Genomic DNA, 24,651 nt, shown 5'->3' with positions numbered 1-24,651 from the left:
ACACCAGCCCCACTCCCTAATCCCGTCCAACACCAGCCGCCTGCCCCCCAACCCAGCTCCTCTCCCATCAACCCCGTCCAACCCTGCCCCCGCTCCGGGGCAGCCGGACTGTATACCAACAATAAGACTGCTGCTGCTGCTGCAGCTGACTTTGTCAGGTAAGTCTCCAAATAGCACACACACACACAATTTTTTTACTGCAATGTTTTGAGAGGTTCTATGTTTGCCCTGCACAGGACAATGTTAGACAGATTATCTGGGCAAGGGGAGTTTAGGTTACAACCCTCTGTAGAACTCCAGGTAAAGTGCAGTGAGAGAGAGAGAGAGGGGGCGCACGGTCAGTCACTTGGAGAAGGTGCCTATTTAATCACTGTAAACAAAAGATGCAACCACTGTTGGAAACACGTCTTTGATGTGATGTTTCTGTCGGGACCTCGAGATCTCCTTCGGATAATCCGATTTTCGGATAATTGGTATTCGGATAATCGAGGTTCCTCTATATATTCTTACAACCTGCAACATGTATAATTTTTAAATTAAAAGTCTGTAACATAAGACTCTAGTGAAATAGTTTCATATTCTTGTCTTTAAAGCATTCAAAGAATGTAAGAGGATTGTTATCTGTGTACACCACCGTCTCCGACACATTGTTCGTGACATATACATTAAAATGTTGTAAGGCCAGTACCAAACTCAATAGTTCTTTGTCGATCATGAGCTATTTCCTCTGGTGGATGTGAATCTTCTTTGACAAGTAACCAACTGGCAGTTCCTGTAGGAGGACAGCTCCAATTCCTTTGTCACAAGCATCGATGGCAACTTCAAAAGGTTTTGAAAAGTTTGGAGTAGCTAAGACTGGTTTAGTGGTTAATATTGATTTCAAATGGTCGAAGACCTCCTGGCATGGTCCTGTCCACTGAAACTTAGTGTTCTTCTTCAGCAAATTAGTTAATGGTGCCACTACACTGCTGAAGTTCAGAACAAACTTCCAATAGAATCCGTTGAGTCTGAAGAATTGAAGCACCGCTTTCTTTGAGGTTGGTCGTGGAAATTCTTCAATGGCCTTCGTCTTTGCACTCCATGGGGTCAGCCTTCCATGATCGATGTTATGTCCCAAGAATGTCACCTCTGCTTTTGCAAATTCCATTTTATTTAAGTTTTGCTTCTTATAGTCATTCAAAGAGCTCTGCCAACTGTACCATGTGATCTTTCCAGGACTTATAAAGATCACGATATGTTCCAAATGGACTGCGTAGTTTGTTAGCCCAGCCACAACTCTGTTCATGAATCTTTGGAACATGGCGGGTGCGTTCTTCATTCCAAAGGGCATCACTTGTAACTGATATAACCCATTTACAAATGCAGATTTTTCTTCCGCCATCTCTGATAAAGGTACCTGCCAGTAACCACGCATTAAGTCCAACTTGGTGATGTAACTGGCCTGTCCAACTTTCTCAATACAGTCCTCCAATCTAGGAATTGGATATGAGTCCGATTTTGTAACTTCATTGACCTTCCAATAATCCATGCTGAATTATTGACTCTCATTCAGTTTGGGAACTCAGATGTTCAGTGAACTCTACTTGCTCTGGCTTGGTTCGATGATGTTCTTGTTGACCATAGCCTCCACCTCCATCTGAACCTGTCTGGCTTTGAAAGGATTAAGCCAATAGGGGTGTTGTTTTATCAGAGCAGTATTCATATGTCTACTTCATGTACAATAACATTAGTCCTCTCCACCTGATTCTTACATATGTCCTTTTATTGCAGTAACAAATCTTTCAACTGTGTTCTATGCTCCTGCAACAGATAGCTTACTAACCTATCCCACTCCTCAAGACTTCTTCATTTTTTAATATATTTTGAGTCACATCAAAATCCACATCATCTGGATTTGAGTCCTCACTCTGCGGGACAGTAACTAACACCTGTTTCTCCATATAGTACTGTTTCAACATGTTCACATGACATACCCAATACCTTTTTTTCCTATCTGACATCTTTACTAGATAGTTCACCTGACTCAACTTTTTCTCAATTTGGCTTTGAAGGATCTCCTATCACTGGTAACAGTATTAACAGGCCACCCCCTTTGGAAAGTGTCTGAGTCTCAGAGCTTTTCTCTGCCACCTGCTTCATTCTATACTGTGCCCTCTTTAGGTGCTGTTTAGCAAACTGACCAACTTGATTTAATCTCTCCCTTACCTCAGATACATTATCTAAGTGTGAGATCTCTGACTTAGTCTGAACTAGCATTACCATAAATCCTCAGACCATTCCACCTGCCTAGCCAATTTTTCAAATGAAATAAAGAAGGTTTCAGCATCTTTCTCATCGAAATGTGGCAGAGTTTTGACATAATTGTAAATATATCACTACCTTCTCTTTTAATTTCCATCCTGTTAACTTGACTTTGCTGACAAAGTCCCAACTTCTCAAGTTCAAATACTTTTTTTGCTCAGCTAAGAACCTTCTTTCTCTTTCTTTTGCCTTTCTGATCTCTTCTCTCTCATGTCTCTCTTTTTCTCTCTCCTCTTTCTTCTCTCTCTCTGTGCTCAGCTAAGAACCTTTTCTCTCTCTTTCTCTCTCTCTCTTTCCTCTATCTGTCTCTGTTTATCTTCTAACTCCATTTTGCTCAATTGTAATTTAGGTTTTTCTACCTTTACTGCACTTGTCTGTTTCTCTGACACACATAGTGTTTGAGTAACTCCCTTACAATTTCAGCTTTACTTTTGACCAAATCTAACTTAGTTGCTAATTCTAAAAGTATGACCTTTTTTCTTTCCTTCTAAACTTTCTTGGCAAATTTGAGAATCATCTTTAAATTCCAGAACCTCTTTAGAAATTTTAATAGCAATTCCTCTCACATTTAATTTAATCAACCACGTCACTGAAATTAAGCAAATTGTCTCAATTACATTTTATTTAAAGATCCAGGACACTGACTTGCAAGTGTTTAAATCTGCTGGGAATTTTTGTACCCCCAAAATCCCAGACCCAAACTGTTCAAATTGTGGACAAAAGCCCCCTAAATCATTCAAATCCTAGGTGAGCCCCCGAACTGTTACATCATGGGGTAAATCCTCCTGCTTAATTTAAACCAGCAACACAGAAAAGATTTATCCTTCCAGAGAGTTCTGACTAGAAGCCTACAGCTGTTGGTCTTTTGGCAGTTCTCTCCCAACTGTTCAATTTTTCCCTGGTCTTATACCCCCAAAGGATCAACTGGGTCATTGGCTTTTAATATTGTCAATATACTAAATTCAAACTTGATTGGAGTTTGGTATTTTTTGGGGTATAATTGGCCTATTTCAAATTTGTTTTTGTCTTCAGGCAACCAGCTGCACTAGCTGCTCGACCAAAAGGTTACATTATATCTTGTTCAGAATACTTGGTGCTGTCAGGTAGTTCTGCTAGCTTTGAACTTTCTTAAAGGTACAGTGCCCCTACAGCTCCATAACAGCAACCATTGCATTATAGAAGAACTACCTGTCTTACATATGATGAAATATTACAGCACTCCAGTTGCAGTGGCACGGTGCTGACTCATTGCAAAGCCTGGTTAGTGCTTCAGAGCTGGTGGTCTTATAAGAGTCTTGATTTGAATGTGCTCAGTGTCAACTTACCAACAACAAACTGATTTGGTACAAATTACTTTAGATTGTATTCTTTGGAATTGGTTTGGTCCTTTACTGTTTGATCTTTACATATTGCGAATTAGATCCCTACAGTTCAGAGTTTCATAAATGGATGAAATCTTGTTGATTTCATAGTGGAGTGAATTTTGATTGATTGTTGGTAATAAGAGAAATTGCATTTGTGTAGGATTTCAGAATATCCAAGATGCTCTGCTGTGTGACAAACCTGTTGAAGTGCTTATAATAGTTATACTATTGGGAAATGGGGCTGCCAGGTTGCATATAGCAATGTTTGTGTGTATGAAGTTTGACACTTATGTAGCTTAAAGCTGCTGGCGCATTAGCAGAAAAATTAATGTCTTCACGCACAATAATAAGCTAAATAAACAGAAGTAATAGAAGTAGAAAATGTGAGAAATACTTAGCAGATCAGGGAGCATCTGTGGAGAGAAACAGATTTTGCTTCAGGTCAATGAGGATCCTTCAGTACCGTGTCATTGATGTCTGTTGGGACATAAGTATTGTCCAGGAGTACTGTACTGATGATCTTGCATAAAAGATGTATTTAAGTCATGCTGTTGTGAGCTCAGGACATTTGTAAGGGTAAGTGTTGGACGTGGAATCGGGATGAATTCATGTGCTTTTCCTTGGACAGTACCTTGGGACCTTTTGTGTCCCCTTCAGAAGACAAATGGGGCCTTAGATTGTATGTGTCATCTGAAAGAAGGCGCTGCTTTCAGGACTGGATTGTATTGTTAAACATCTGGACGAGAAAGTTCGAGGAGTCATGTTAACTGCCTGGATGATTAAAAATAGTGCTGGCACCCAAATGTGGAAGTCCTGCCCTCTGTTGGTAGAAGGATAATGGGGAAAAACTGACACAAGGGAGATCCAATTTCAAGAAATTCAAGCTGACTCCATTTCTGCTGTACAAAAATTCTAACATCAGTCACAAATGTTTAGAGTAGATGTAAATGCTCTGGAAGGGTGTGTAAGGATCGCAGAACTGATGTGACGATGTGGATTTCTTTCAATTCCCAGTCCTTGAAATTATTTTTAAAAGCTGCCCATATCACTAAGAGTTGTAAAGACTACATTCTAGCTGTCACAATGTTGTTTGCTAACATTTCCCCAAGGGCTATCATAATGCCAATGTGAATGCTTTTCACAATCTGAAATGGTCACAGTAGGCAAGTGCTCAATTCACTGTTTGATCCACAGCTCAGAAAGGGTATGGGTGGAGCTATGTATAGTTTGTTCATTTTTATAAGGGATTAAGCACTCAATGAAATTTAAAAGTTATGTATTGTTTGTTCATTTTTATAAGGGATTAAGCACTCAATGAAATTTAAAAGTTATGAACAAGTTGGAGTAAGAATAGGAAGGCTCTAATTGTTTTTCAACCTTTATTTTGTTTTATTTCATGTCTTTTGAGGTTTATTTATTGTGGATACTACATGATTTGCGATTAAGTGTACAAGATCTTTGAGATTTATATCCATGAATTTTGGGTTCTGGGAATTCTAAGTTAAACATATGGGTTTGTCTGTGTGTTTAGGCTTTTTTTAAAATGAGGGAAAAACTAGGAGACCCATAATTCCAAGTGAGAGGACATTATCCAGAGATCCTCAGCAATCACCCAGTGTTCTTCAGGGGAGAACTTTCCAACTCTGTCTTTTGTTTTCAATCTTTGCTGAAGTTGTTTGAGACAGAAATATATGTTGAGCTTCAAAATACTGAAGTCTTTTTATGGTGCAGCATGTGCTGAGCAACATTCCTAAGGATATAGTTAGTGAAAAAGAAGCGAGGTTGATATTTTGAAGTTTAAATTAAAATAGGAATTAAAGCTTTGTCAGTGATAGTATGGCACTGGAACAAACATGAAAATAATAATTAAGAAAAGTAATCTACAGTTTCAGCAGCCAAGTTGAAATTTTAATTACTTTAAGTCCATCAAAGTACTAAGAAGAAAAGAGTCTCTTCTCTTTGGAGATAAGCTGGAATGGGTCTTGCTATAGGTATAACACGAGTTGCTTTTAGAATTGAAGCAGTGTGTGTAAACTGCACCAGGGTGTGCTAACTCCAATATAAAACTGTTGTTTCTGTTCACTCCCTCATAAGTGCTTGGGTATTTTTATTATGTGTTTTATTATGTCTTTGAGTCTTTGTATTAAGAGCATAAAGTTTTTTTTCTTTGATATATCTTCAGTTATGTTATTATAAACTTGCATATTATTGTGAAAACAAAGACTACCAGATTATGTACTTATGTTTTAGTAAATTTGATCTCTTTTGTGTGACAAATTTAAAAATCTATGATCTACCCAGTCAGGGATCTGATTTATCAAGTACTAACATACACTAGATATTACTCCATAACAATTGGGACCACTGCATCATAGTAGAAACAAAAGTGATGAAGGTTGAATGGATTGTCTTGAGTTGGCAGTAAATTGGCACTGGGGTACAAGGGGCCATAGAAGTGGGTGGGGGATATCAGTTGACATTAATTTGACATGGAGGTAGTATGGGGAATGAACGGAGAGGTGAGCATGACAGTGTGTGTAGGATGACAGCCTAAAATATAGTTAAACAACAGGGACAATGTGGCAAAGAACCAAGAGGGGCCTTTTAAACAGCTTCCAGTTGGTAAATAAGTACTTCTCGGCAGTGGGCCCAACTCTCGCACGCACCCTCCCCTCCTCTCCAGAATGAAGATCGCAATGTTTGAGATATTTCTGAGGTAGAGGTGATAGTGTTACCATTTAGCCATGGCCAACAACATAATGCAATATAATTTGGGAAATGTCAAACATTGGCTTCAGTTTCAGCCTGACAATGGCCCTTTTGCTTGTGTGAATGATCCTTGTTTATGTTCCAGAGGTCATGGCAAGAAGAATAGCTTGTACCAATATTCATGGAGTTCACATGACAATTGCCTGTCTTCTCTTTGAATAGTAGTGTTGTTTCACTTTAAATAATGTGAGAACATCTGTGAGAAGTAGACAATGACTTTCATGTGAACACATACAAAGCTAATATTGCAGACAACAATCTCATGTCTATCGTCAGCCCTCTTGGTAATTTGTGTTTACGTTGCCATTATTTATACATAAGCACTGCGGATGTCTTATGGAATCTCAAGTGCTAAACTCTGCACACTGTGTTAATATTTATTGAAATGCTGTTGCCTCAGCAAGCTTACATGCTAAGACACTGCAGTCAAGTGAGACTTCCTACTGATTAAGCATTGTAATATTCAGTTGCTGACTTAGATCATCCCCATGTGAATGTGATGAGTATAGATACATTGGCATCAACATCAAAAACAATCTGTATTTAGAGTGAGATCATTGGGCATAAGAAGACCATATGTGAATGCAGTTTTCTAAAAGTGGCCTCACCCAATATCCTATACAGCTGCAATGTGATGTCCCAATTCCTATATTTAATGTTCTGACCAATGAAAGCAAATGTACCAAATGCCCTTTTCACCACCCTGCCTACCCGCCACTTTGCTTTCAAGGAACTACGTGCTGTATGACTTATAGGGGCTTGGAGGAAGCCAAGGAAGAGATGGGAAAAGTCAAAGGGAGGCTGAAAGTATATTCGTGAAGAGTTGTCAACCGACTGAAAAGGGGGTAGGAAAGAATAAAATGGTTTTGAGTTTGGAATCCAAAGATTGGCAGGATTCTGCTGAAAGAGCTGCTCCCAACGGACAAGCCGAGAGTAACAAAAGAACACAAATCCAGAGTCAAAGCAGAGGTGCAGCCTGAGACTCACTATTGGAAACTCAGGGAAGGCTGTGAACGGATGTGAGAACGCGACACCCAATAACTAGAGATACAAACATCCAGCAAGGCAAGGCAAGAGTAGAGCCACAGACTTGCACAGACCCTTTGGTCCAACTTGTCCATTAGAATTAGAATCCCTACTGTGTAGAAGCAGACCCTTCAGCCCAACAAGTCCACACTGGCCCTCTGAGCAGTATTCCACTCAGACCCATTTCCCTAACTCATGCACCTAAACTATACTTCCCTGAACACTATGGGCAATTTAGCAAGACCAATTCACCGAACCTGCACTTCTTTTGGATTGTGGGAGGATACCAGAAGCAAACGCACACAGACACAGAGAGAATGGGCAAACTCCACACAGAGAGTTGCCTGAGGCTGGAATTGAACCCGCATCCCTGATGCTGTGAGGCAGCAGTGCTAACCACTGAGCTACCATGCTGCCCCAAGATATCCGAAATTACTGTAGTCCCACTTGTCAGCATTTGGCACATTTCCTTCTCAATCCTTCCCATTCATGTGCCCATCCAGATACCTTTTAAATGTTATCTGACTCGTATGTTGGATATGGTGGGATGGATAATGATGAGTTTCCTGAAAGGTGGGAGGAGGCCAACAAGGAGATTATTTTAGAAATCCCTTTTCAATGTATGGATTAGAGGTTTGGCATTAAGCCATGCAAGGTGGAGGTGTGAGCAATGATTTAGAGGTGGAAAAGATGTAAGTTTTAGTGACTGATCAAGCAGGAAGACTAAAGGTCAACCTTGACCAAACAGTCATCTGAAATGCCCTGTGATGTTTTACCTCATTATAATGAAAAAATAAAATCGTCAGTGGTCCTGTTAGTTGTTAGATGCGGGAGATCTCCCCCCACAGGATTGGTTGATTTATTACCAGCTTCACTCTGTCAGATATCAGAGGCTGTTGCCAAGAATACCTTTTCGCTAGAATTGCCGACACTGACAACAGATGGCATTTATTCCAGGATCTGAAATGCTAAAGATAGCTCCGAACACTGCTTTAGAAATAGTGAAGTCAAAAAGAGCTTTGCAGTTTTGTCTGCTGTTGTATAAATAGAAAGATTAGTGGTTTTTCCTGTTGCTTGTGGAGTATTTCTTATACATTGACAGAGCTTAGGTTTTGACTGACGGGTTCAGTAGATTGCTTTAATGAGTACAGTTAATTACAGTGAGCTGCTCAATTAATTTATGTTGTGGTTGATGCATACTAATGGGCAAATATTTCTCATTCCATTTTGTGCTACACTGCATTTCATGAAGCAACCGATTTCAAGTTCTTCTGTGAGGACTGTCCTACCTGCATGAAGGAACACCAGCAAAAGTAGCTGCAAATAGCTGTACAGTCCTGACAATTGCAAACAAATAATCATATTGGATAAAAATAGCTACTGCCGGAGAACCTCAGCAGGTCTGGCAGGAAGCAGAATCATTGTATTCAAAATGTGAACTCAGTCTCTCCAGAAACACTGCCAAACCTGATGAGATTCCCCAACACTTGCCGTTTATATTTCAGGTCTTCAGCATCCACAGTATCTTTATTTATGTCATCATGCTTTGTGCTTAAACTGTCAGCAGATTCAACATTCCACTAATTGCAGGAAACTGATAATTGGGTTTTGGAAATCCAAATGTCAAAGGTACAAAATTAATGGTAATTTTAAAAAAATTCATTCATGGAATGAGGCTGCCACTGCCTAGGCCAGCATTTATTGCCCATTCCTAATTACTCAAAGGGCAGTTGAGAGTCAACCACATTACTGTGGGTCTGGAGTCACACGTAGGCCAGACCAGATAAGGATGGCAGTTTCCTTCCCTGAAGGACATTAGTGTTTTTCTGACTCAAAAATAGACTTTGATGGAAAAGCTCAACAGGTGTGGCAGCACCTGTGGAGAGAAATCGGTGTTAACGTTTGGGTCCAGTGACCCTTCCTCAGAACTCTGAGTTCTGAGGAAGGTTAACCCAACCCGCCAGACTTGCTGTGCTTTTCTAGCACTGTCTATTTTTGGTTCTGATTTACAGTATCCGCACTTCTTTTGGGTTTTTCTGACAATTGACAATGGATTTGTGGTCATCATTTGACTCTTAACTCCAGATTTAAAAAATAATTGATTGAAGTTCCACCATCTGCTGTGGCAGGTTTTAGACCCAGCTCCCTGGAACATTACTTGGCTCTCTGGATAAACAGTCCAGCAATAATGCCACCGGGCCGTCACCTCCCCTGAATGGTATTGTTAACTGAAAACCTGTGTATTATGGATAATTTTAAGCATATCTTCACTTCAGAATTAAAAAAACATTTTTAATGCTTAAAAGTGACATCGGGATTTTCAATTGACCAATCTGACCATGGCCTATAAGATGTGTCAACTGTTGAATGATATCTATCCATCTGTTGGGGCTGATGGGACTGCAGCTCTGGAACTTCAGTAAGGTTAGGTCAAACTGTCTGCTGCTCTTCATTCCTTAGCTTAACAACTAATTTTAGAGAGGCTCAGCCAGTAGTAAATGACAGATATTAAGCTGTCCCTCTCTGCTGATATCTTGTTTGCAGGGTTGGTGGTTGGTTCAGAGCTTTTGGAAACCATGTCATCGTGATGGCGAATCTCTGCAACCATCAGCCATGTCTCCCACTTGTTGTGATTGATGTTGAGGGCTGTTACGTCTCTTTTGATGGCATTCTTGAATTGGAGCTTTGAACATGGGAATACAGCTTCAATCCTGCGCCACTCTCCAAGTTAATGAAGCCTTCTTTGCTTGATTAGCTTGAAACTATCACTTTGCTGTCCACTCACCCACATTCAACCCCTTCCATACTGACCGCAACACCAACTTTTCTTGTTTACTCTCCAACATTCATTCACCCGGACACTCAACCCCATCGAAGTCACCACTCTTGCACAGAAATACTCTTAGCCTCAGCCTTTCAATTCATACTAATACTTCTCTGTCTGTCTTCACTATTGAACCTTGCTGTTCTCTCTTCAATCAGTTAATACTCTTTCACTCCCTCTGTTCATACATGTTCAATTCTTTCCCCTCTGGCCTCCAGACTTCAAGCGTGCTGTCTGTCTCCCGACCCCCTCAGTTAATGCTGACACTCTTGTTCCTCCCAATTCGTTAAGTTCATTGTATTCATTTGAGTACATGACAATGAAGCTAATTCAATCCAGTTCATTTCAATTCACTTCCCCTTTGTTATCCGTTTACCCCCCTTTCCCCCACCACTTCTCTGTCAAAATCCAGCTTCTCTTTCGTAACTAATTATTCTATCTATGTTCAGCACATCCTCATCCATACTGTCCCCATTTGTTCTTCCCCCACCAAGTGTTCTGTGCCTGTCAGCTTGCCATACCTTCTCTCACACACCACCATGACAACTATTTTTTCCCTATCATCTGTAACTTTAGTCGTTGAAACATCTCCTGCTTTTCCCTGGGGGGCTGGGGAGGAGTGGGATGCATGAACAGACAACTGTTAGTGGCAGGAAGCCAATGAAGGTAATTCCAGAGGCCATTAGCAGACAACTTTGGAAGCTTGAAGTTTGCCAGTATACTAGACTTTGTAGACAGAGCAAAGTGGGAGGTTGGAGTGCAATGAGGTTCAGATACTGTCGTTACTTTAAAGGGCAAAATTGCCTAACCACAGGATATCCGCAACAAATGTGGCCACAACTGCTTGTCACTTGCAGGTGAATTGTGTTGGTGGTGAGGACTTGATTTGCATGTCCTATCAGCAGTATGGGGCGCCCATCTTGTGTTGCCCTATCCTTCTCCATTCACTACAGTAATAACAGCAGCACAACACTCACCGCGAACCACTTTGGGAGCTCCGACTGGCTTTTGCTCACTGCCTATTGTCCATAATAAGTGGCCTCCCCCGGAAGATCCTGCTTAATATCTCACCACCTGGTGAGCTGGGTCCATGACCCTGAGAATCAGCTGGGCTCTGGAGTTTGGGACTGAAACAGGAAAATTCAGCTCTCTATTCCCTACTTGGATGGTTCTTGCTGATCAGTCAAGCACTCCTTTCGCCCAAACCTGATATTTTTTACAATGACTTCTCTTGGCTGTCGTTCATATTAGTCTTCAATTCATGCAGATTCCAGAAAATCTTGGATGTTAGGCCACCTGTCGTTAGCCAGTCTGTCAGTGGAAAGTGTAGAGGTGAGCTAAACAAAATCATAAAGTGGTTTGAAATTGCTTGTTAAAGCCTGAAACCTTCAGTTCAAGACAAACTATTTACCTTCTTTCCTGATGAGGGCATGGTATGGAACTTATGAAAAGAGGAACCTTAAAATAAAGGAAAAGGGAAAACCAAAATGGTTTAAGCCAAATAGAAGTGAATAAAAGTCTAACAATTCAAAATTGTCCCACAACCTATTGCTTGAGTTACAGCATCGACAGACTATTGTTAATAAAGTGCTTAACATGAAGCTTTATTCCAACTGGAAAGCTGAATACTCATATCCACCTTTTGGCTAATATTTGCAAATGGGGAAAAATGCACCACAAAATGATTGAAGTTTGTAAATGAGAGTTAATTTCATGTTAATAACAACTGTTCTGATCTGCTGAGATACTTGGGAATATAATTTCTGATCTGTGTTGTTCTGAACCAGTGCCTAACATGTTTGGATGAAATGTATACTTGATAAAAAAAAATCAAACATTAAACATCTGCTCATCTGAGACCGTGCTGAGGGAGTGAGAAAAATAGGAGGAAAACAAACAATGAGCTGGGAGGGAGATAAATGCTGAGTGCATTCTGTAACTTACACTAGAAATATAAATGGTTGAAATTGTGTTGGCTGTGCTTGTAGCAACTCATATAGAATTGGACCTGGGGCGTGGGTCTAGAAATAAGTATAGTCTCACTCTGAAATTATTAAATTTAATGTCAAGGCCTGAAAGGTATAAGGTACTTAGATGGAAGGTGAAGTGTTATTTCTCCAGCTTGTACTGAGCTTTGCTAAAGCACTGCAGCAAATCCAAGACAGCAGTGTTGGCCAGGGAACACAGCGCTATGATGAAATGGCAGGCAACTGGAGTCATTAAGCTGTGGACAGAGAGTAGGTGTTCTGCAAAGCAGTCTCCCAGTCTGTGTTTTGTCTCCCCGACGTAGAGGAGACCACATTGTGAGCAGCAAATACAGTTAACTAAATTGAGTGGAGTGCAGGTAAATTGTTGTTTCACCTGGAAGGTGTGTTTGGAGCCATTGAAAGTGAGGGGGGAGGAGGTAAACGGGCAAGTGTTACACCCTCTGTGAATGCATGGGAAGGTGCCGCAGGGTTCTGAGGAGTCATAGAGTCATATAAGTGTACAGCATGGAAACAGACCCTTCTGTCCAACTCGTCCATGCCAACCAGATATCCTAAATTAATCTAGTCCCATTTGCTGGCCCATATTGCTCTGAACCCTTCTTTTTCATATATCCATCCAGATGCCTCTTAAATGTTGTAATTGTACCAGCCTCCACCACTTCCTCTGGCAACTCATTCCACACACATCACCCTCTGCGTGAAAAAGCTGCACCTTAGGTCCATCTTAAATCTTTCCCCTCTCACCCTAAACCTATGCCCTCTATTTCTGTACTCCCACAACCCAGGGAAAATACCTTGTGGAGGTTCTTAAACACAGACTAAAGCACTCTGAGGGAAAAGACATTCTACTCATCTCAGTCTTAAATATGAGTTCCCTAATTTTTAAACTGTGCTCGCTTATTCTAGATTCCCTCATAATGGAAACACTCTTTCAGCATCTACCTGTCAAGTTTCTTCAGGAATTAACTCTTTTCAGCATGATCATCTTTCACTCTTCTAAACACTAATGGCCCAACTGCTCAACCTTTTCCTATATAAGATAGCCTCTTCAACCCAGCAATTAGTTAAATGAACCTTCTCTGAACTGCTTCTAATGTAATTATGTTTAGCCTTAGTAAGGAAACAAAAACTGTACACCTTACTCCAGACATGGTCTCACTCAGGCCTCATACAATTGTAGCAAACTTTTCCTTTTTTTTAACTCAATTCCTTTGTAACAATCACCAATGTTCATTTGCTTTTTTAAAAACTTGCTGTACCTGCATAGTGACTTGTGATTCCTGTACCAGTTCATGCCAATCTTTCTGGAAAGATTTTGCAGTCTCAGTTTATTTAAATAATAAATTGCACTTTTTAAATTCTTCCTGACAGTGTAGACAGGTTTACATTTTCCTATAGTATAATCCATCTGCCAAATATTTACCCAATCGTTAAACTTATCTGAAGCCCTTTGAGACTCCCATTGTCCTCTTGACAATTTATAAACCTTTCCTTGCACAATTGGCAAATTTGGTCAATACACATACAGTTTTTTCATTTTGGTTATTGACATAGATAGAAAATAGTTGTGGCCCCAATACTGATCTTTTTGAAATCCTGCAAGTTCTTTCTTGCCAGACTGACAATTATCTTTTACATCCCTATTCTCTGCTTCCAGTTAGCTAACCAGTGCTCCATCCATATGAATATGTTACCTTATTATTTTAACTTTTGATGTGGCACTTTTATTTCTTTTTACTCACTCATGGGATGTGGGTATCGCTGGCTAGCCAGCATTTATTGCCTGTCCCTAGCTGCCCTTGAACTGAGTGGCCTGCTAGGCTTTTTCAGAGGGTAGTTGACAATCAGCCACATTGCTGTGCGTCTGGAGTCACATGTAGGCCAGACTAGGTGAGGATGGTAGATTTCCTTTCCTGAAGGGCATTAGTGAGCCAGATGTGGTTTTTCTGATAATGGTTTCATGGTCATAAGTAGATTTGTAATTCCAGATATTTTGTTTTGAATTCAAATTCCACCATCTGCAGGATTTGAACCCAGGTTCCCAGACTTAACATATTAATAGTATCCGATAATACCACACGGCTGTTGCCTCCTGCTTTTCGAATGCCTTTTGAAAATCTAAGTACACCACATCTCCTTTACCATTGCTGTTTGTTCATTTCTCAAATGACAGGGATAAATTAGTCAAACAAGATTTCCCAGTCACAAAATGATGTTAACTCTGCTTGACTGTTATGAACTTCCAAATGTCCTGCTAATACTTCCTTAATAATGGATTATAGCATTTTCCCTCTGACAGATGTTAGGCTCAGTGGCTTGTAGTTTCCTGTTTTTGTCATTCATCTTTCTTGACTAGAGGCATTGCATTTGCAATCTTCCAATCTGCTGGGATATTTCAACAGTTTAGGAAATTTTGGAAAATCACAAACAATGGATCTATTATCTCTGCAGCCAACTGCTTTGAGACATTGGGCTGCAGTTCATCAGGTCCAGGGAACCTATCAGCTTTTAGTTCTCATTGATTGCCTTAGTGATTAAGTTCTTCCCATCTCTATAACCCCATGTTTTTCAAGCATTCTTGGGGTCTCTTTTAGTTTTCAGATGAAGACAAACACAAAAGTATCCTGTTCAACACTTTTGCCATTTCTGTATTTTATTTCATTAATTCCCTAGTCTCGCCTTTTAAAAGGCCATCACTCACTTAAGTTACTTTTTCTTTTTTTCAAAATACTTGTAGAAAATCTTACTTTCTGTTTTTACATTGCCAGATAGCTTTCACTCATTGTTCTGCCTCCTGGTTATTTTTTAGCCACTCTTTGCTCTTTTCTCAAATCTGTCCAATCCTTTGACTATTATTATTCATTATATGTTATCCACTGTTTTTGCTTTCAATTTTATCTTATCCTTAAATTCCTTTAGTGTCGCATCATTCTCATAGAGCTTTTCTTTCTCAATGGAATATATATTTGCTGAGAATTAGGAGCTATATCCTGAAACACCTGAAGTTTTTTCAGAACACTTCTCCTTTAAACTGTGGAAACTAACTCACTGATGTTATCAGTTCGTGTGAAGGAAAAGTTCCACGGGATTGCTTTGAATGATAGGAGAGTTGATGTAGTACCTGTGAGTGCAATATTTATTCACACTTCTTTAAAAGTTATTATGATGTTATCAGACAAGCCTGGCTAAGTTTTAACACCTACAAGTCTCTCAGCAGGCGGCTCTGAGTTCGCAGTTTGATCACAGCTTATAAAGATGCAGAATGAGAGCTGTCTTATACTTTTGCAAATTTGAATGGTGTCAAGCTTCTTATGTGTTCTTTGGAGGTACAGGCAGGTGAAGAATATTCTATCACATGTTTGAACTGGAAGAGCTTAGGCAAGTGAGGAGGTGAGGCATGCACAGCCCTGGCTGAAGGAGCTGAGGCAGTTATCTGACTAGTCCATTTGAGATTCTGGTCCATAGTGTCTCGATCCCTCACAGATATTTCCAAGCCAAGCATTTATTTTTCAACTTGCAGTCCGCTCACTCCTTCATATAGCAGCATGCCCTTTAACATCCTGTGAGCATACCTTGGGATATCAAATAGACCATTTGTTCCTCAGTTGGGATTGATTTCAAAAATATTGACAATTGAAACACATTATGGGAATCACAAGACATAGCTTTGTTGGGGCTCTTGTGGTGCAGTAGTAGTATCCTTATCTCTTGATCAGGAGTCCTGGGTTCAAATCCCACCTGCTCTGGAGGTGCATAATAATATCTCTGAATAGATTGATAAGGAAAACACCGACATACCTTTGTTGGTGATCCTGCGGTGCAGTTGTAGTAATGTTACCTTTGAGTTAGAAGGCCTGGATTCAAGCCCCAACCCCTGTTTCAGAGATATGTAACATTAGATTAGATTAGAAAAATATTTACATACCTTTGTTGTGTTTCTTCCACTTTCCCATCCTCAGTCAATAGTTCTTCGTCAGATGTTTTGCGAGACTTGGAATTTAACTCCTAAATAAATTCGAAAGAGCTGCAGATGCTGTAAATCAGAAATAAAAGTAGAAGGTGCTGGAAAAGCTCAGGTCTGGCAGCAGCAGTGAAGAGAAATCAGAGTTAACTGTTCGGGCCCAATAACCCTTCCTCAGAATGGTTTTGAGGAAGGGTCAACAGATCCGAAACGTTAACTCTGATTTCTCTACACAGATGCTGCCAGATCTGCTGAGCTTTTCCAGAAATTTTTGTTTTTGTTTTAAAATTTATCTCGATAGGTGAATAGGAAGCTGGAGATAATTAAAGTGGTTATATCTCAGTAGTTAAGGTTGTAAAGGGACCAAGTACGATCAGAATAGGAATTGGAAGCTCTTGCATTTGGTCATAGCTCAGTTGCCAATAATTAGCTGTGGTTCACCCAAAAGATATGGAGGCCTCAGTCAGTGGTATTTCAATTTAAGCACGGTAACATATTGTGTTTGGAACGGTTTGTTTCTTGTCATTGATGTAAAAAGTAAACTGTTCATACTGCTGTGTTTCTAGTTTCCTGCCAAGGTATCTGATTATAACCAGCATCTGTCATTGCCCTGTGGAAATGGGACTTGGCTGCAAAGAACTGAAGATGCCTGATAGTTAGCACCTCCGATTCTGACTGTGAATATCGCTCAATACTTATTTTTGCAAGATCCATTTAAAATTCTGAAATGTTTGCTGGAAAGCACACATTTCAATTGTGAGCGGCCATGTGTTTATCCTTAAGAGATGCTGCAAATTAACTGCTTTGTGTGCACAGCCTGTTTGGGTCAGTTTGCTCAGTTGGCTGGATGGCTGATTTGTGATGCAGAGTGACACCAACCGCATGGATTCAATTCCTGCATGAGCTGAGGTCACTCCACGAAGGCTGAATCCTGTCATCAAGTCACCCTTTATCTACACGTGCATAGTACATGACACTGACCCAGCTAGCACAGAGCTGGCTCAGAGAGTGAGCAGAACCCCTCACACTCCTGTTCATATCTGCCAGCCCAGGGCTCCCTGATTGCACCAGGTTAACAGCCTCAAACAGGGAACTCGCATTCTGTGAGGTCCATCTGACTGACCTCGTTCCAATCACTACAGTCACCATAAAAGTCCTGCCTTCTCCTCCTTGTCTTTTGCCTGATGTGTGGTCACTACCTGCCAATTGTGTCTCTTGAGAGAGCACTCCTATGGTCCTTTGGAAATATAGCAACATGATCTTCCAACATGTTCTGGAAGCACCTACCTTTGAAATTGATCTCTTTCTAATAAATTTATACACCGATATCTAATGGATAGTTGACTGTGGCACCAGCTGGTTTAGAATAAGTAGCCCTTTTCATCCGACAATGCAGAGTGTTCATTTCCAGAGGAACATGGTGGGTCAGAATTAGGTTGAAATAATTGTAATTTCTGTCCATAAATACAAATCATATTATAATTTTAAAAAAACTGTCATGTTCTAAAAAGAAGCGCTTGCAACAGTGACAGAAGTAGAATCTACAGTCAGCATCAAAATGAATTAGTTATAGATTTCCATGATTGGAAGAATGGCCTCCTTCTCTGCAATGTTATTCTCTGCAGTACTCATGGTCTTTTTGTTTCAATGTTGTGCACAGGGCTTGATGACTGCCTCCAACAGTATATAAAAAACTTTGAAAGGGAAAAGATCAATGGAGATCAGCTTTTACACATTACACATCAGGAGCTGGAGGAGTTGGGTGTCACACGCATTGGCCATCAGGAACTTATTTTGGAAGCAGTTGATCTGCTCTGTGCATTGGTAAGTTCCAGTTTCACTTTTGTCTTGCCTTTTTCTGCTAGTATACCATGAAGGCTGAGGTTGGCAAGTAGGCATGATGATTGCTTCAGTTATGGTTAACTATTCATCACTTTTCTAGTGACTATTCATTACATTACAATTTCTTTGCTAAAAGTAAAAATGCACAGCCAATTAAGAGTAACATTTGGAGTACTTGTTGAAACATTCTGCTTTATATCAGAAAATATTGGCCTGACATTTACCAGTTCCTGGGCATGGCAACCCAGAGACCCACCTCATTGCATTGTGTCTTGAACTCATAGCCTTCTGACTACTCAATGAGCCACATTTGAAGAAAGGTACGTGCACCATTGATAATTAGGAGTTTCACTCTTAACATTTCAGCTTCCATGTTCACCAGGAAGAAGGCAGAGAGTGGGAATTAAAGGGTCCTTCTTAGGATGGAAACCAGTGACTGGTAGTGTTCCACAAGGATCAGTGGTGGGAGCACAACTTTTCACTTTGTACATTAATGAACTGAGGGCATTCTGGCTAAGTTTGCAGATGATACAAAGATAAATGGAGAGGCAAGTAGTATTGAGGAGGCAGGGAGGCTGCAGAAAGATTCAGACAAGTCAGGAGAGAAGGCAAAGAAGTGACAGATGAAATACACCATGGGAAAGTGTGAGGTCATGCACTTTGGCAGGGAGAATAGTGGCATGGACTATTTTCTAAAGAGGGAGAAAATTCAGAAATCTGAATTGCAAAGTAACTTGGGAGTCCTAGTCCAGGATTCTCCTCAGGTAAACCTATAGCTTGAGTCGGTATTTAGGAAGGGAAATACAATGTTGTCATATATCTTGAGAGAACTAGAATACAAAAGCAGGGATGTACTTCTGAAGCTTTAAAAGGCTGTGGTCAGACCAGATTTAGAGTATTGTGAACAATTTTGGGCCCCATACCTTAGGAAGGATGTATCGGCCCTGGAGTGAGTCCAGAGGAGGTTCACGAGAATGATCCCAGGAATGAAAAGCTTAACATATGAGGAATGTTTGAGGACTCTGGAACTATACTTGATGGAGTTTAGAAGGATGAAGAGAATCTGATTGAAACTTACAGAATACTGAATGGCCTGGACAGAGTGGATGTTGGGAATATGTTTCTATTGGCAGGAGAGATGAGGGCACATCCTAAAAGTACAGGAAAGACCCTTTAGACAGGAGATTAGGAGAAACTTCTTTAATCAGAGAGTGGTGAATCAATTGAGTTCATTGCCACAGAAGGCTATGGAGGCCAGGTCATTGAGTCTATTTAAAACAGAGATAGATAAGCTCTTGATTGCTAAGGGTGTCAAAGGTTACGGGAGAAGCAGGAACATGGGATGCCATGATTGAATGGTGAAGCAGACTTGATGGGCCAAATGGCTTAATTTCTGCTTTTGTGTCTTACGGTCTTACAGGACCCATATAATGAGCTACTATACCATCAAGGCGCAGCAGATAGAAGCCCTGCTGATTTTAGCACAGGTTAATATTTAAATAATCTGAAAATGGCCCAGCAATACAATCAGTTCAAGGGCAATTAGAGATGGGCACAATGAAAGAATAGAATAAATCTGATGTAAGGAAGACACAGCAGGGGAATGGCCTGAATAGTCTTTGTACGTCCTGGCAATGGAGGAGATCCCTTGGCACAGATTGGGATGTGGTGAATTCTCTTGGCAAGGATTGAGAATGAGGGGTGGGGAGGAAGTTACTTGATTTGCAGAAGACTTCCTAGTAATTCCCAGAGAATCACAGCCACTCTTTTTGCTCACAATGCGGCTTAAAATCAAATTTAAACTTTTGTTCTTGGGGTCCACAATCTATGTCTCGACATAAACCCTGAGGGTAAAATCAATTCTGTCACATTCACTCGGGTCTTCAACCAAAGTGACAAGTTCCAATAACAACATTAGACCAGATCTCTGTATTTAAAATAGGAATCTGTATCATTTCCTTGAGCATTTCAGTGAAGAGAACAGGTCAGTATCTTGGCATGGTAATGTGATCAGAGAGGGCAATGTGATTTGCTTTACTCCAGCTAACAGTCCCATCAGGTTCTCACCAGACAGGAGCCAGTTAAAAGCAGGACATTTGTCAGTATTGAAGCTTTATCCCAGTTCCAACTATTCCCTCAGTAACTTCCTCAGATTTAACTGGCATCCACCTCATTGTGGTGAATGAGATGTACCACAACAAAATTTATTAACCTACATTGCAGTGTCTCTGGATCAAAGTAACTCTTTCTATGCAGAAAATGTTTATGATGTGGAAAGCATTATATAATTGTAGTTTTCTTTGGACGCATCGATTAAAATTTTACTCAACTCAATTCTTATAGGAAATAATGACATAATTCAGTGAGGGCCACTATTCAGCAAGAGAAGCAAGTAAATTATTAATTCTAGCATCTGGTAGTTTTGCTTCTTTAATCTGAGAAAGAAGCCTTATATTCTCATTGATCAATCAATTCATGTACAACTTAACTTTACAACCTTTTGTGTATTTTCTTGGAGCCTATAGCTCTATTTGAAATAGATCCTGCAGTTACTGGATATGTTCAGCTAATAAGCACTCTCTCCTTAGCATAGCAATAATTATCACAGCCCAGATGTTTCTATTCATTGAATTACTGCAGTGCAGATCCACTGGAGGTGGGACAAGATGAGTTAGCAACATAATTCATGTCTCAAGCCCTAAAGTGTATGATAACCTCAAACAATTACAAAATGCAGGTTAGTATCAACTTAGCCCAAGGCAGCCACACATACTTTAATGTGAAATATTAATAACATTTCGCTTTTGGGGAAAATAATAGCATTTTGACTATTATTCTCAATTGAACTTCTCTGACAATGTGTTGCTGGTTGCTATCAATGCTTGTTGTGAGCAATCAACTTTAAAGAGAAATAATTTAGAAATAAATAACCTGGTGTTGGTAGTTGTATCAAACTATGGTTCTGAAATTGTGAGAAACAGTATGAGCACAAAGAGGGGCTTTGTAAGTTCACGTAAAGGCTGTTGCTGAACTTTATTCAGTTTTATGTTGTTGAATTCATTTCCAGTGAGCTCTGCTCTTGGATCTTTATAATGCAATTTGAGAAGATGATGTGAAAGCAGATGCATTTCAGTTATTTAGGGAGAGTCAGCAATGATCTGTGATTAAAGCATCAAGGAAGTTTAGAAATGTGGCTTCACCTTCCTGCAAAGATATCCCACTCCACATTAAGCCTCAATAACTGTTCAAAGTGGCCTCATCATTCTCAGCTTCTGTAGATATAGCATGGGTAAATGCAATCTCACTGTGGAATTGCTACCTTTTCCATGATATTCAACTGCAATTTGCAAATGGTACCTCAATGATAGAGTCCTGACAATCCTGTGCAAATATGATGGTCATGAAATTCCCCTGTTGCTACAAATGTTAAAGCAACTTTATTATCCACTGCAGTCTTCTCTAAGCGAATTATGCTTTCTGGAACAATGTTGTAGTTTAGGTTCTCTTCGGATCTTTATTGTTTATACAATTCAAATCCACATTATCCTGTATACTGTCACAAAAACACAGATGAAAATGTTGATGGCTGAGTAAACATTCAGACTAGGCACATTGTGATAGTTTTGTAGGTAGCACAAAGTTATTGTGATATTTCTCAATATCACAAAGTGTGTGCTATAAGGAATGATATTATGAAGTTAAAACACTGGTAATTTGAAAATATTCCTACAGTATTCCTTTATCCTGCTAGTTTTAAATTGGTTAATGTCTTTGTTAAAGTGGTGGAAAAAAGAGTGTTATGCAAACATGTTAAACAAGAGGATGGCTAGAGTGAGGGTAGGGCCGCTCAGGGATAATGGAGGGAACTTGTGCCTGGAGTCAGAGGAGGTAGCGGAGGTCCTTAATGAAAACTTTGCTTCAGTATTCATTACTGAGAGAGATTTCGACATTTCTAAGGACATTGTGAAACAGACATGTGCTCAAATGGGTTGATGCTAAGAAGGAAGATGTGCTGAAAAGTTTGAAAAACATAAGCATAGATAAATCCCCTGGGCCAGATAGGATATACCCTTGGTTACTACAAGAAGTGAGGGAACAGATTGCTGTGTCTTTGGCCATGATCTTTGCATTCTCACTGTACACTGGAGTAGTGCCAGATGATTGGAGGATGGCAAATGTTATTTTCCCAGAAATAGGGATAGTCTTGATAATTACAGACCAGTCAGTCTTATGTCGGTGGTGGACAAAGTATTGGAGAGGATTCTGAGAGACAGGATTTATGATTACTTGGAAAACCATAGTTTGATTAGAGATAGTCAGGATGGCTTTGTGAGGGGCAGGTCATGCCTCACAAAACTTATTGAATTCTTTGAGGATGTGACAAAACACATTGATGAAGGTAGAGCAGTGGATGTGAAGTATATGGATTTTAGCAAGGCAATCGATATGGTTCCCCATGGTAAGCTCATTCAGAATGTAACAAGGCAGGGAATCCGAGGAAATCTGGCTGTCTGAATGCAGAATTGGCTGGCCTATAGAAGATGGTGGTATATGGAAAGTATTCAGCTTGGAACTTGGTGACCAGTGGTGGTCCGTAGGGATCAGTTCTGAGACCTCTGCTCTTTGTGATTTTTGTAAATAACTTGGATGGAGGAAGTGGAAGGATGGGTCAGTCAGTTTGCTGATGACATGAAGGTTGGTGGAGTTGTGATTAATGTGGAGGGCTGTTGTTGGTTGCAATGGGACATTGACAGGATGCAGAATTGGGCTGATAAGTGTCAGATGGAGTTTAACCTGGAAAAGTGTGAAGTGATTCACTTTGGAAGGTTGAATTTGAATGCAGAATACAGGATTAAAGGCTGGATTCTTGATAGTGTGGAGGAACAGAGGGATCTTGGGATATATGTCCATAGATCCCTCAAAGTTGCCATCCAAGTTGATAGGGTTGTTAAGAAGGCGTATGGTGTGTTGGCTTTCATTAGCAGGGGGATTGCATTTAAGAGCCGTGAGGATATGCTGCAGCTCTATAGAGTCCTGGTTAGACCACACATGGAATATTGTGTTCAGTTCTGGCTGCCTCATTATAAGAAAGATGTGGAAGCTTTAGAGAGGGTGCAGAGGGAATTTAGCAGGCTGCTGCCTGGATTGGAGGGAATATCTATGAAAAAAGGTTGAGGGAGCTGGGACTTTTTTCATGGAGTGAAGGAGGATGAGAGGTGACTTGATAGAGGTGTACAATATGTTGAGAAGCATAGCTACAGTGGATAGCTGGAGACTTTTTCCCATGATGGAAATATCTATCATGAGGGGGCATAATTTTAAGTGATTGGAGGAAAGTTTAGGGGAGATGTCAGAGGTAAGCTCTTTGCACAGGAGGGTGGTGGATGTGTGGAATGCATGGCCAGCAGTGGCAGTAGAGTCAGATATATGAGGGACATTTAAGCAACTCTTGGATAGACACATGGATGATAGTAAAATGAATGGTATGTAGGTTAGTCTGATCTTAGAGTAAGATAAAAGGTTGATGGAACATTGAGGGCCAAAGGGCCTGTATTGTGCTATATTGTTCTCTGTTTTATGTAATTCCTCAACCATAATTGTTTATGATTTAATTTGGTTGTGTCATCAACTTTGTTCCTATTCTGATAGCATACACTGAGATTCACTCAATGCTAAATATTAATGTACGCATTTACATGAAACCAGCTAGGTGAGCTAGCTGTTTGGTCATCCTTTATGAGAAAAGTGACCTGCCTCTCTTAAACATCCAAGAAATCTTCAGCACACCTTTTCTCTTCTCAGCTTGAGGAGTGTCCAATTGTTATGGAACATTGAACAAATAAGGCTTTGATTCATTTATTCCATTAGTTCTGCTAGACAAGAACATTGCAAATATGGAAAAATACTTGTATCAATATATTTTAGATTATTATTCGATTATATATGTTCATATTGTTGTTTGATATCTTGGATGTGGCATTACCCATATGACCATGAGAAGACAGTGGTGAGATGTCTTGTTGATTTGCTGCAGCCTACCTGGTGTATTTTGTCATGGATAAATTCCTCACTGAGTTTAATGTATTGCAATTAAAATATTTTGTTGCTTGTTTACAATGACTTCAGGAGGCATCAAATGGTTGTAGTTCAGTAAATGGTAAGGTTCATCGTTATTCCTGATTAATTCCTTGTTCTGAAGTAATATTGTTTCACACTACAGGAAGGGTTTCCCTGGATACCCAGTAAGTTCCCTCCAACCTATGTTAGAATATTATTGAGAAGATCACTTTGTGAATTTGAACTGCTGGTATAGTGACACTGACAACAATTTCCATGTATGGAAAGAATACTTTATTCGTTTTGGGTAGTACAGAGGGCCTGTTGAATTATAGGCTATATTTTTGACCAATATATTGAGGGAAACTTAGTATTTCTGAAGACATTCCCTGTGGTAATATTAAAGTGTTAGTCATTATCCTTTAATTCTACAGCCATTTATAATTATCTTTTCTGCAATATCACGGTACTTCCTCTAACTGAATGTGTAGACCATGAATTAATTTGCGGAACTGAATG

General features: G+C 40.0%; 1 protein-coding gene across 2 annotated transcripts in view; it reads left to right on the top strand.

The window, feature by feature from the left end:
• si:ch211-26b3.4 (connector enhancer of kinase suppressor of ras 2) overlaps positions 1-24,651 on the top strand; it is a 576,848-nt gene that overhangs the window by 65,708 nt on the left and 486,489 nt on the right. For both annotated transcript variants that reach the window (XM_043704404.1, XM_043704405.1), the window contains exon 2: positions 17,894-18,057. In XM_043704404.1, coding sequence (XP_043560339.1) covers positions 17,894-18,057 — 164 coding nt within the window. The remainder of the gene's footprint in view (positions 1-17,893; positions 18,058-24,651) is intronic.

Source organism: Chiloscyllium plagiosum, chromosome 15 (assembly GCF_004010195.1).
Source record: "Chiloscyllium plagiosum isolate BGI_BamShark_2017 chromosome 15, ASM401019v2, whole genome shotgun sequence".
Classification (NCBI taxonomy): domain Eukaryota; kingdom Metazoa; phylum Chordata; class Chondrichthyes; order Orectolobiformes; family Hemiscylliidae; genus Chiloscyllium; species Chiloscyllium plagiosum.
Note: the sequence above shows the minus strand (reverse complement) of the source record. Positions and strands in the feature narration are given on the sequence as shown.